At 43.1% G+C, this 13,519-nt stretch overlaps 1 protein-coding gene and 1 long non-coding RNA gene across 2 annotated transcripts in view; one reads left to right on the top strand and one right to left on the bottom strand.

Moving 5' to 3' along the window:
* The first annotated feature begins 4,339 nt into the window (after nt 1-4,339).
* LOC121872940 lies at nt 4,340-5,259 on the top strand. Its single transcript, XR_006090172.1, has 4 exons — nt 4,340-4,364; nt 4,637-4,674; nt 4,921-5,033; nt 5,226-5,259. It is a non-coding gene; the product is annotated as an uncharacterized LOC121872940 (long non-coding RNA).
* Nucleotides 5,260-5,332: 73 nt separating this feature from the next.
* Nucleotides 5,333-13,519, bottom strand: part of LOC121873071 (sodium-dependent serotonin transporter-like) — a 130,938-nt gene continuing 122,751 nt past the window's right edge. The window contains 2 exon segments of the mRNA XM_042376388.1: nt 5,333-5,728; nt 12,301-12,462. Of these exon segments, the coding sequence (XP_042232322.1) occupies nt 5,645-5,728; nt 12,301-12,462 (246 nt within the window). The 3' untranslated portion in view covers nt 5,333-5,644.

Raw genomic sequence — 13,519 nt, 5'->3', positions numbered from 1 at the left:
TCTGGAAAGTTTCAAAAGGAGGCTAGATAGATTCATGGATGATAGAGAGTGGTAGTAACTCTCGACAGGAGCTGCCATGCACAGGCCAATTGCAGACTCCTTATTTTCTTATGTTCTTAATTCAGCGAAGCATCAGGCTACCACATTGCACCAATAAACGATGGGGGGGGCGTTCGGTATGAAGCCAAGGCTACGACTTCCATTGAGTCAGGAGTAGGGGTTGAGGGTGCATCGGAACTATGGCGCTTGAGTGTACATTGAAATCCCCTAGGTAGAGGATCTCTGTGTTGGGGTGTGTGAGTAGCAACGACTCACGGCAAAAAATGACATAGTCAAAGAGTTCCAAATACTAGTTGGTAGAGTTGGGAGAACAGTATAGGAAACGAAGAAAAATGGTCATAGTTGGTAGAGATATTTTGAGCCAGATGACATCATAAAGGGAAGATTCAAAGATCCGTGAGTAGAGCTATAGGTGTACGTGTGTTGCAGTAGGCGCAAGCACCTCCCTTAGAACGGAAGAGGTATAAAGGTTGTTGTTGGAGACTTGAAAAGGTTTGGGTGAAGCTGCTTTGGTCAGTTAAAGTTCGGAAAGTAGTAAGAGGTCGGGGGAAGAGGTTAATAGATGGTGCTCCACAAAAGGAAAATTGGATCTCAGGCCTCGAATGTTGGAAAAATGAAGTGTGAAAAAAGTCGATCCCCCAGCAACCGCGGTGGCGTGAGTGATGAATGAAACTGAAGAATATAACGTAAATTATTGAGGAATGATACGTAGATAGGAGGGGTGAATGAAACTGGTGAATGAAACGTAAATGAGATTGATGAATGAAATCGGCAGATAAAACTGGTAGACGAAACAGAGGAACAGAGCAGAATAGACGAAATAAATATATATTGCATCTTATTGTTGCACCTTTCAATGTGGAGATGTGCAGTGTGATATCTCAAAATGTGTGTAAGATTAGCCAATGGAAATTACGCTTGTTGTGTGGATCAATAAGCAGGAATCCTTCCCAGTATTGGCTGCCTGGTTAATCTGAGGAGAAGGTTATTCATGTGTTAATCCTCTTTAATCTATCCACTTTAGTTAGCAATGAAAAGATTAGAATGACACTTACCAGTCATGTCTATCAGCTGTCAGCAGTTAGGTGCTAGTGAAACAATTGAAAACTGTCATATCGTGTATTTGATTTCACATTATGACACTGACTCTCATTTCTGACGCCCAGGTCACACATGAGGTCACTAGTGTCACATTAGGTCAACACGGTGTCACTAGTGCAATACCAGGTCAATACAAGGTCACCTAAGACACATCAGGTCATACACGGCGTCACCAGTGCTACACCAGGTCACACACGGGGTCAGTGTTACACCAGGTTACAACCGGGGTCACCAGTGCTACATCTGATCACACACGGGGTCACCAGTGCCACAGCTACTTCTTACACAGATAAAAATAACTCAGACAAAATGTTTTGTTTACAATGAACAGCGGAACTAACTGTGTTGCAATAAATGCTAGAATGTTTCACTAAGGTGCTGTTGTTTGCTATTTTACATGATGTGAAACATGTGTGAAGAGAGCCAGGAAACATGAAACACGGAGAAACAGAGACACACATGACCACAAACATCGCTTCTAACCTTCACTACTGAGTAACCGTAGGTATAAAATTATGAAACCTGGGCAAACTTGCTAATATTTTGACATGCTATTTCGTCAGTGTTTCATATAGGGCAGAAAATAAGTAATGCCATGCTTTTTTTATTTCTTTACATAATGACTGAAGATGCTACAATCATTTTTCTAACAACCAGTTCCAAAGCAAGTGAGAAAAAGTAATATAAAACGATAGACGAGAACCACAGGTGTGACGCACAGACCGTCACACACAACATGGGAATGACACCATAGTAATGACCGGGGCGCCCCGAACACCGAAATCCATGTCAACCTTCACTTGTACTGAGTGACAGCGAGGCTCTAAAAACTGAATATGTTGACAGACATAATGAAGATCGATTTACACATCTCGTTCATAACATATACTTGTTGAGCGTCTAAACACTTGAAGTATATTGACATTATAGAGAAGTGTTCGTGGATAAATGTATAAATATTGCAATACAGTCAGGGGAAGGTTGTGGACAGCGGTGTCTTGACCATGTGGCGGTAACTCCCCGTTTTATACTTAAAGACCCTACTTAACATGGCTGACTGTTAAGTAGGATTTGAAGGCCCTTAGGGTTAACACACGTGGTGTTTGGTCGACACACACAACAACACATTACCAACACACACGCCTCTATACAGTGAAATATATATATATATATATATATATATATATATATATATATATATATATATATATATATATATATATATATATATATATATTTACGGAAGACGACAATTGTGATACAAGCGAACCTTACAGGCAAGTCACAGAGGTACAGGTGATAATGTTCTACCAGCATGGTACACTTCAGGTAAGACCACATCCACCTGGCTGACTTAATCTTGCACACAGGGTTCGTGCTAGACGCCTGTCATCACTTCACAGTCTCGAGAATATTACCACAGGGGTCTCTGAGGCTCAATGTCCAGACGTGGGTGTGAGTGAGCCGCAACATGCTTGAGACACAGCGACCTGCACTGTGTCTCCGTGTGTACGACTCCTCCTTGCCTCTTCTCCACTTATTTACTTTTTTACTTTTATCCTCTTCGCCACTACTATAAACTATTTATTTTACTCAAATTTCCCTTACAACACATATACGGAAGTAGACATTAATATAAACACGATGGTAGATGCCAGTTCGCCTTGATTAATGTTACAGATTATAAGATTGGGTTTAGGCAACAATGCCAGTGACGTGTCACGATGAACGTTCACACACGACACAACAGTTCAACAAATATCTCACAATTATAATACAGAAAACATATCTTCAAAGTCCTTAAAACCTATAAACTGTACAAAAATCTTAAAATTGATATTCAAAATATCTCTTTGTATTTGCTGTGACAAAATATGATTTTTTTCATCCATTTAACAGTGGCACAGTCACAACAAGAAACAGCCATACCTGTCACTATTACTAACATTACAGGTAGAGCACGCATGTTTATCCTACGTCGCAACTACAGCTGAAGTCATAAATCTGCACTTAAAAGAATCAACAAAAGCAGGAAGTTTTTTCGATGTTGATCACCAAAATGTATCTATTTACATAAGGAATGAAACATATACCCATCTTTGTTTGCGCGACTACACCATAGAAAACTGAAACACTGCCCGGGATGTTGACGATAACTATACTGTAGTAATTTGATGCACCACGATACTAAACACCTTGAGGACACCTACTGAAACATTCCACATTGAAGAACAATTCTACAACTATTGGTGTACTGGATTTTTTCTCTCATTCATAGAGTATTTATACAGTTCTTTATCACACTTTACACGTCTGTTTACTAACGCAATAATTAACCATACACTCTTCATATGTATATGAGGAATCAATAACATACTCAGTCCTGAATATGAACACATTATTTACCTTACTAGTAAATTAGAGTCGAGCTAAGTACACTACTACAATACAAAACAATGAATTAAGTAAGAGTTCATTGTACAGTATAAAAAAAAAATAAGAGGCAAAATTTCATGTTTTTTCCTGATGTGGGTTAAGTAGCATGCACAGACAAACAGACAGAAAGACATTCACACTACCGGCAACCTATATATCCATAAAAAAATACGAGTTAAGCATGATGGGTGTGTGTGTGTGAGGAGTAAGGAGGGGGCAGGAAGTATCGGGAAGAATGGAGGGGAAGGAGAAAAAAAGATGTAGGGCTTATATACGATAACAAATTACAGGTATTTATCTATGCATGTCAGTGTGAGTGATTTGTATGTCAGTATGGCTGCAGTGTAAGTGTGTAGTATATATTTGTGTATAGTTATGTACATACAGTTCAAGTCTCTTATACAAAGGGAGAGGGAATTGGAGTCCAGATTGTACGGAGGGAAAGAGGTTGTAGAGAACTGAGGAGGGTGTAGAGAACTGAGGAGGGTGTAGAGAACTGAGGTGGGTGTAGGGAACTGAGGTGGGTGGAGAGAACTGGGGTGGGTGTAGGGAACTGGGGTGGGTGTAGAGAACAGAGGTGGGTGGAGAGAACTGAGGTGGGTGTAGAGAACTGGGGTGGGTGTAGGGAACTGTGGTGGGTGTAGAGAACTGAGGAGGGTGTAGAGCACTGAGGTGGGTGTAGGGAACTAAGGTGGGTGTAGGGAACTAAGGTGGGTGTAGGGAACTGAGATGGGTGTAGAATACTGAGGTGGGTGTAGGGAACTGAGGTGGGTGGAGAGAACTGGGGTGGGTGTAGGGAACTGAGGTGGAGAGAACTGAGGTGGTGTAGAGAACTGGGGTGGGTGTAGAGAACGGAGAGAACTGAGGTGGTGTAGAGAACTGGGTGTGGAACTGAGGTGGGTGCAGAGAACTGAGTGGGTGTGGGAACTGAGTGTAGGAACTGGGTGGGAACTGTGCAGAGAACTGGAGGTGGGTGTAGGGAACTGAGGTGGGTGTGGAACTGAGATGGTGTAGAGAATTGAGGGGTGTAGGAACTGAGGTGGGTGTAGAGAACTGAGGTGGGTGTAGAGAACTGGGGTGGGTGTAGAGAAGGTGTAGAGAAATGAGGTGGTGGGAACTGAGGTGTGAGAGAACTGAGGTGGGTGTAGAGAACTGAGGGTGTAGAGAACTGAGGTGGGTGTAGAGAACTGAGGTGGGTGAGGGGAACTGAGGTGTGGGAGAACTGGGTGTGGGTATAGAGAACTGAGGTGGGTGTAGTGAACTGAGGTGGGTGGAGAGAATTGAGGTGGGTGTAGAGAACTGGGGTGGGTGTAGGGAACTGAGGTGGGTGTAGAGAACTGAGGTGGGTGTAGGGAACTGAGGTAGTGTAGGGAACTGAGGTGGGTGTAGAGAACTGAGGTAGGTGTAGGGAACTGAGGTGGTTGTAGAGAAGTGAGGTGGGTGTAGAGAACTGAGGGTGCAGGAACTGAGGTGGGTATGGAGAACTTGGGAACTGAGGTGGTGTAGAGAACTGAGGTGGGTGTAGAGAACTGATGTGGGTGTAGAGAATGAGTGTAGGGAACTGTGGGGGGAACTGAGGTGGTGTAGAGAACTGAGGGGTGTAGAGAACTGAGGTGGGTGGAACTGAGGTGGGTGTAGAGAACTGAGGTGGGTGTAGAGAACTGGGGTGGGTGTGAAGAACTGAGGTGGGTGTAGGAACTGGGTTGGGTGTAGGGACTGTGTGGGTGAGAGAACTGGGGTGGGTGTAGGGAACTGGGGTGGGTGTAGAGAACAGAGGTGGGTGGAGAGAACTGAGGTGGGTGTAGAGAACTGGGGTGGGTGTAGGGAACTGTGGTGGGTGTAGGGAACTGGGTACGAGTGTAGTGGGATGAGTGTAAGATTTAAGAAGAGGGGAAGAGGGTACATATACAAGTTCATTTAAAGGGATAATTTATAGGGATAGAATGGGGGATTACTACAGTAGAAGGTTATTACAACGAGTGCCAAATCTTTCCCGAAAACCACGACAGTGTTTGAGAGTGACTGGCTGGCTGGCTGGCTGGGAGGCTCAGACGTGTGTCCCGTAGTGAGAGTTGAGCTGACTCAGTTCTGGAGGGACGAAATCTTCTGGTTTGATCATGGCCTTGATACGCTGTGGGCGAGATTAGAAGACGTGAGAGATTGTATTAGATAGATAGATAGATAGATAGATAGATATTCAATACAATCGTCATACAAGTTCACACTGTTACGGCAAAAAAACAGTTGGCTCCATTCCTGCGTTTACAACTTAATATTGCCAATCCTCTCTCTCCTTGTGGTGTGAACCCCGTACTTTGAAGTGTGAATTCTACAGTAAGCATTTGCTAATGAGCGGGAGGGAGAGGGAGGGGCTGTGTTGAGGCAGGAGTGTTTTTGTGGGGGGTCGGAAAATGTATATCGGATGTGAAAGATTACAATGTAAAATAGGATGAGAGGGGCGGATGAATTCATGTTTAGAGTAAGGTGTTCCCGTGCAAAATGGGTCATTTATTTGCAAATCGATTATGAATATGTTTGAATCTATATCCTACATAAGCAGCGAAGTTTCGTTAAGCCCCTTGACTACTAGATGGAACTTACTTAACTGAATAAAATCGTCTGTAGGTAGCCAGAATAAAATAAATAATAAGACATAGTAGTAAAAGGAGTAAAGAGCAATCAAAACAATCAGGAAGTAGACAACCCATATTTATTGTAATAGAAACGATTTGAAAAAAAATGAGTTGACAGCTGTCCGGTATAGATCAGCAAACCAGTATGATAAAATGGGTAAACAGATGACATTATTATTATTATTATTATTATTATTATTATTATTATTATTATTATTATTATTATTATTATCATTATTATTATTATTATTATTATTATTATTATTATTATTATTATTAATTTTATTATTATTATTATTATTATTATTATTATTATTATTATTATTATTATTATTATTATTATTATTATTATTATTATTATTAATATCATCTTCAAATGTGCAGCTTTTGGTGCAAAAAGTTATTGTTATTGCTTAATGGTCTTACATAATAGAGCTTCTTGTGTGTTGAGCACTGGAGGGAACACTCCACCACCCTACCTGTCTCCACCACCCAACTCTGGGTTGCTAGTAGTCGAATCACTGCACACAAATTATAGAATGTTGTGTCCTCAAATTTCGATGAGGCAATTGTGATAAGAATAAAAATTTAATTTGACACTCAATGTTTCAAGCAACAGTCATGAACTTATGAAGTTTAATCATATTTGTCTGATAATACCTTATCTGGGCACTATATCGCATGGGGTAAGATCCCTGGACGTTTGGGCCACAGACCAAAAATTTCCTTACTGTAAATAATCCCCTTAATACCACCTTGTAACTTTCCAGTCAGGAGCCTTCGGGTTATGTTAAATTATTTTGTTCTTATTTATATTACTTTGACCCATGACCCAAAAGTCCTAACCACCCTGGCCCAGACGTCCGGGGGTCCTGGCCCATGGCCCAAACGTCCTACATTCCGCCAGAATATAGAGATAGTCGAGAAGTAATATAAAGTGCAACAATTAAGGCACAGAGAATGTGTGGAAAATGGCATATATTCTAATAACACCTAATATTGTGAACAAGACTAATAACTCCCACACCCTGGTTGGATGAAATACCGAGTATCACTTGTTTTTGTATTCTCATCATAATTGCCCGAGGGAAATGAGAGGACACAACATTATTCTACTCTGTAAGTTGTCCGTAGTGATTCGACTACCAGAGTAGGAGTTGGGTGGCGGAGTCAGGTAGGGTGGGGGAGTGGGGAGATGAGAGTTCCACCAACAGTTCCGTCCACGGCTGCAGCCCAATGAACAACATAGCAACTTTGCATCATAAATTTCACTTTTGATACTGCTACAACTACTACTGCTACTACTACTACTACTACTACTACTACTACTACTAATGACAATAATAATATATATATTTTTTTAACCCATTTAACCTCACTGTTCGGTACAACTGAACTATGTGGTTTGCTGATTCTATACCGCACTGCTGCCAACTGAACTATTTTTTCACATCGTTAATATTACCATAAATGGTTCTAGGACAACTGCCCCCTATACAATTACCCCCGGACAATTGCCTCCCCGACAACTGCCCTCCCCCGGACAATTGGCTCCCATTGCTCGAGTGAATCTTATGTACAGCTAACCAAACCAAACCAAACCAGACCAAATCTAACCTAACCTAACCTAACCTAACCTAACCTAACCTAACCTAACCAACGTCACTATCAACCAGATTATTACAGGAGATCCAGCACCTCCTAAGAGGAAACTTTATCATGATTCAACAGCCAGAATAGCAACCATCGTACAAGACTTAAAGAATCTCTGTGTACATAAGCCAATAAATAAAACATGAAAATAAAGTATTAATTCTGAGTTATTTTCTTCTCTCTATTTAGTTACTTTCATGTTTTGTGCCAGTTAATCACTGGCGATGGGAGGCAATTGTCGGGGGGCAATTGTCGGGGGGCAATTGTCGGGGGGCAATTGTCCAGGAGACAGTTGTCCTGATACCTCAATAAATATGGGTTGTCTACTTCCTGATTGTTTTGATTGCTCTTTACTCCTTTTACTACTATGTCTTATTATTTATTTTATTCTGGCTACCTACAGACGATTTTATTCAGTTAAGTAAGTTCCATCTAGTAGTCAAGGGGCTTAACGAAACTTCGCTGCTTATGTAGGATATAGATTCAAACATATTCATAATCGATTTGCTCATAAATGACCCATTTTGCACAGGAACACCTTACTTAATTCATGAAATCATCTCCCTCTTATCCTATCTAACTTTAGTATTTTCATCTGGCTAGTGCTAGGCGATTACACTCAGCTGAGGAAATCCTGCCCGTATTGTCAAAGTGATATTTTGCAGTGAAATCTATCCCAACTGATATACGCTACACTTTCTCTCTTCACCCCCATTACCCCATCTCTCACCCCACCACAGAAAGAAACCTACCCTGACACACCTCTCCCCTCTCCCTCTCTTTCACTAGCGAATCCTTCGAATTCTCACTTCTGTAGTTCGGGGTTCACACCTCAGGGAGAAAGAGGAATGGCAATGCTGAGTGGTAAAAGCAGGAGCCAATTGTATATGGATAGGAGAGGTATACAAACAATGGTAAGAGAGAGAGAAGTTATGAATTATCATAGAATATGGTCAGGAGTGTTGGGAATATCACAATATAATATTGACAAATATAAAATAATAGGATTTTGCTCTATCTGTTGTTAATGTTACTGTTGATCATAATCATAGAGCAGAGCATGATAGAATTGATTAAGAAGTTATATAAACCCAATACACCGAGTTGATGGACTGGTGTAGTCACTAACCAAGTCACGCACTGAGAGAATTTAGTTGATGAAGCAGTTATAACATTGTAACATATATAAATCCTTATTACATGAGGATTATAATATTGGAAGATGCAAACACACACACACACACTCACACACACACACACACACACACACACACACACACACATACACACACATACACACACACACATACGAGCCGAACTGATCGCTATAAGAACAGCTCAATCCCTGTAGTTTGAGCTTCTCCCCACCTAGTTATTATATATATTTGTATCACTTATGTTACTTGTAAATTATTTGTAAATTAAAAGACCCATTCCCCAATTATGTAACTGTATATTTTCAGCCTTCCGGCTGACATGCTCTTTCAATAAACCGTTAATTATTATTATTATTATTATTATTATTATTACACACACACTACTACTACTTACTACTTTGCTGTCACTCGGAATCGAGTTTGACGATCATCCAGATATGATACAATGATATTATTAAGGATGTCACTTTCGTTGGTGAGCTCTGAGGTGACTCGAAAGGCCGATACGGGACCTGCAGGGTCGTCCACAGATGTTGCACGTGTGGAGGACTACATTTAGTGCGGAAGGGGCGGCGGCAGCGTCTTTCCGGCGCTGGCGCTTGTCTGCCTTGGTATGTAGTCGGTGTAACTCGAACGTATTGACACCTCGTGTGGTGCTCCTCCAAGCGTTATGGTGTGGAGTGATCGTCTCTCAGGTGAGGGGGTTGATTTGGTACTTTTTCAGGTTTGTCTGAAGACTATCCATACATGTATACCTTTTCTGTTGCCCGCCAGCGCTACGTTTACTATTCGTTAGGTGACTGTAAAGTAGCTGCTTTGGCAGTCTACTGTCGTTCATGCGGGTAACATGGCCAGTCCAAGATAATGCCTCGATGCTCCTACAGTTGGTGTCAGCGAGAATACTGGCATTTGTTTTCTTGTCTTCCCAGCGAATTCGGAGGACGGAACGTAGACTACGTTGGTGAAAGTTTTCAAGTGCAGATGTGCCTCCTGTATGTGACCCATGTCTCGCTGCCATTTAACAGGATGGGAGGACCACTGCTCGATATACATGTAACTTTGTAGATAATTTCAGCGCTCTACAGCTGAAGACATGGGTACGATGTCTGCCAAGGGCTTGAGATGTAAAACTGATCCGATGTTGAATCTCTTCATCGATGTCCACGATGGTGGACATATGGGAGCCGAGATAATGAAAGTGGGTAGCATTAGAGAGGGTAGTACCGTTAATCTGCAAGAAAAGTGGAGGTGTGGGTGAACCAGGGGCAGGCTGAAAGAGAATCTGCATCTTACATACATTCCCCTCGAGACCGAAGTATACATACATATCTGTGTAGGTGTTCAAGATCTCCTGTAGGTGACGTTCAGTGTGAAAGAAGGGAGTGAGGTCGTCTGCATACTGAACTTCAGTAATGGAAACTGTGGACACCATTATTCCTGCCTGCAGTCGTCTTATGTTGAAAAGACCCTTCATCCGGTACTGAATGTCAACCCCGCCACTAAATTAGCACGGGCATGAGTAAGGAAGGCAGCCAAGAAAATGGAGAAGAGAGTTGCTGCCAGCACACATACTAATTTTACTCCCGTTTGGATGGGGAAGAACTCAGACTGGGTGCCACTGTACAGGACACTGCTGTTCATGCCATTGTAGAGCTGCCTCGCAATGGCGACGAATTTTGGTAGGCAGCCGAAACTGCTGAGGGTCCGCCAGAGGGCTTCCCTTGGTAAGATAGATGAAGGCCATGTACAGGTCACGACGCTGTTCTGTGCACTTTTCCTGCATTTGGCGGGCAGGAAGATCATATCAGTAGTGCCACATGGTGGTCTAAATCCACATTGAGATTCTAGGTGGAAGGTTTCCTCCTCAGGAAGAAGTCTGTTTAGGAGTACTCGGGCGATAATCTTGCCAGCTACAGACAGCAACGAGATCCAGCGGTTGAGATTCCACTAGGCTCTGCAGCTTTGTTGATGCCAACAAGCATTTCAGTTAGCCTATATAGGGTGGATTGGCGAATGGCAATGCGAACTCCATATATGCGATTTCTCTTCACAGCAGGCTTACCCTTCCAGAAGAAGGTATAGCCAGACCCCCTTTCTGTGAGTAGACCCTCGTTTGGGAGCCGGGACTCACTAATGGCTGCTATGTCGATGTTATATCTAGCCAGATTTCTTTGCCACAAGGGCGGTTCTAACTAATTGGACGCTCATTTGTGCCAGTAACCAGAAGGGTCCTAACATTCCATGCAGCGACCATAAGAGGTTGTATAGTTTGCTTTTGGTTTGATCTGTGATTATGATTGTGTTTTCGACCGCATAAGGATGACCTTACTGGGTGCAGTTGCCCACTCAGGTTGGCTCTTTAGGCAAGCTTTGTTTAGGGTATCTTTTCTAGCCCCTTTACCATGTGGGGTGAGCAGAGTGGCTCGTGGTCAGGGCTACTCAGTCATACAGGCAGGATCTAGATCCCAGTGTATAAACGACCATCTTATCTCCGCCGCCCATGAGCAAAGTTGTGACTAGAGACTCTCGGCAGTCGTCTCTGCCTGTTCCCGTCGCCACTCGTCCGTCTCCAAAGGACTTTTGGGGGTATAGGGGTTATAATGATGATTAGAAGTATGATGAACAGGATGATAGCTGTGCGTGAGTAGATTTATGTGGTGAGGCAGGAGCGCAGGCTGCAATTACAAATCTTAGCTCTACCTTTTCCTGATCCACTGGTGCAAGCAGTTGCAACCACTGGGGAGAAGGAGAGTTGCAATGGGCTACCGATAGCCCAGTTTGTTGGGCTTCCGTTTAATATCCTGTCCATTTTGCATTGCCTTCATCCGCCGTTGGGGGTCTTACTGGAGCTCAGTAATCATGTCTTCCTGATGCGGAGCTCTACCGCAGATTTTTCGTTTCGGGTTTATTCTCATATCTTTGTACCTCCGAAGATTAATCGGCAAGGCAGCGGGGCATTCGTTGGTAGGCACCCAGATGTGCCCACATGCCAGTGGGACTTTGCGTCGTCTCTCTGGGGCCCTCTGCTGCTCCAAGATCCCTTGCTGGTTTAGCCTGGGCCACGGGTACCCAGTAATTGTGTTGCCTAGAGGAGGCACAGCAGGAGTCTTGATGGTGAATAGGTTGTGTACTGAGAGGGGAAGTCTTATGCTAGTTGCTTCCCTGTTCGCTACGAGGGCTAGCCAGCGGCGGTAGCTGAAAGCGAGAGGAAGCAAGCAGTGAACACACACACACACACACACACACACACACACACATACCTCTCTGAAGGTGCCGTGTGTGATGATGAACATGTATATGATGTACAGGGGGATGCACACTATAGAAGAACCTGTGAGACACCAAGCCAGGACCAGCGCCCAAGGGGGCAGGTTGAGAGCTTCTGTTTCCTCCCCCAGAGCAAACGAGCAGACGAACAACACCTGCAGGGGGTTATGAGTTATTAGTGATGATTGTGGTAAGTTGTGGGTTGGTAGTGATGATGTTGTGATGTTGTTAGTGACGGCTATGGGAGGTATTGCGTTGTTATTGATGATTGTGATGAGCTGTTGGTGATCATTGTGGTAGGTTTTGGGTTGTTAGTGATGACTGTGATAGGTTATTAGATGTTAGCGATGATTTATATTGGAATTGATATTAATACAGTTTATTTAGCCAGAAAATTAAGATACAGAGTGGACAATGATATTGACATGACTCAGTCTATTGGGAGCCATAGAGGGAATGAGGTTGTTAGTAATGATTGTGGTAGGTTGTGGGTAGTTAATGATGATTGTGGTAAATTTTAGGCTGTTAATGGGGTGGAGGGGAATGAGGTTATTAAGGATGAGATTAATTAACAGTTTAATATATACATACCATTATTATATAGATATTGAGATATCACTTAACCACAACCTACCCTTTCCCTCCCCTGACAATATACACCCATCATCTGCCCCATCCACCCACACCCACCCACTATACCCTTCCCTTTTCCTCTACCTACACACACCCACCCACTATACCCTTCCCTTTTCCTCTACCCACACACACCCACCCACTATACCCTTCCCTTTTCCTCTACCTACACACACCCACCCACTATACCCCTCCCTTTTCCTCTACCTACACACGCCCACCCACTATACCCTTCCTTTTCCTCTACCCCACACCACCAGTATACAAATCCGTTTTCCTCCACCCATACACACCCGTTAAACCCTACCCTCTGCCACCCACATGCACCCACTATGTCTAGCACCCACCATCTCAAATACAACATTCCTCCTCCACTCCAAGCCTGTCACCACCCTCCATTCACCAGCATAATATCGCCCCTCCCTCTTCCCAAATAAAAAACTCTTCAAATCCACACACAAGACACATCCGCCCCTCCTCGACACACCCACACACCCAATAGCAGCATATATTGTACCTTCTTTCTACCTCCCCACCAACTCCCCATACCAACCATTCCACTCACCCTGTTCTCCCTTA

Source organism: Homarus americanus, unplaced genomic scaffold, assembly GCF_018991925.1.
Source record: "Homarus americanus isolate GMGI-L3 unplaced genomic scaffold, GMGI_Hamer_2.0 scaffold11022, whole genome shotgun sequence".
Lineage (NCBI taxonomy): Eukaryota > Metazoa > Arthropoda > Malacostraca > Decapoda > Nephropidae > Homarus > Homarus americanus.
This window is presented reverse-complemented; position numbering and strand designations above follow the sequence as displayed.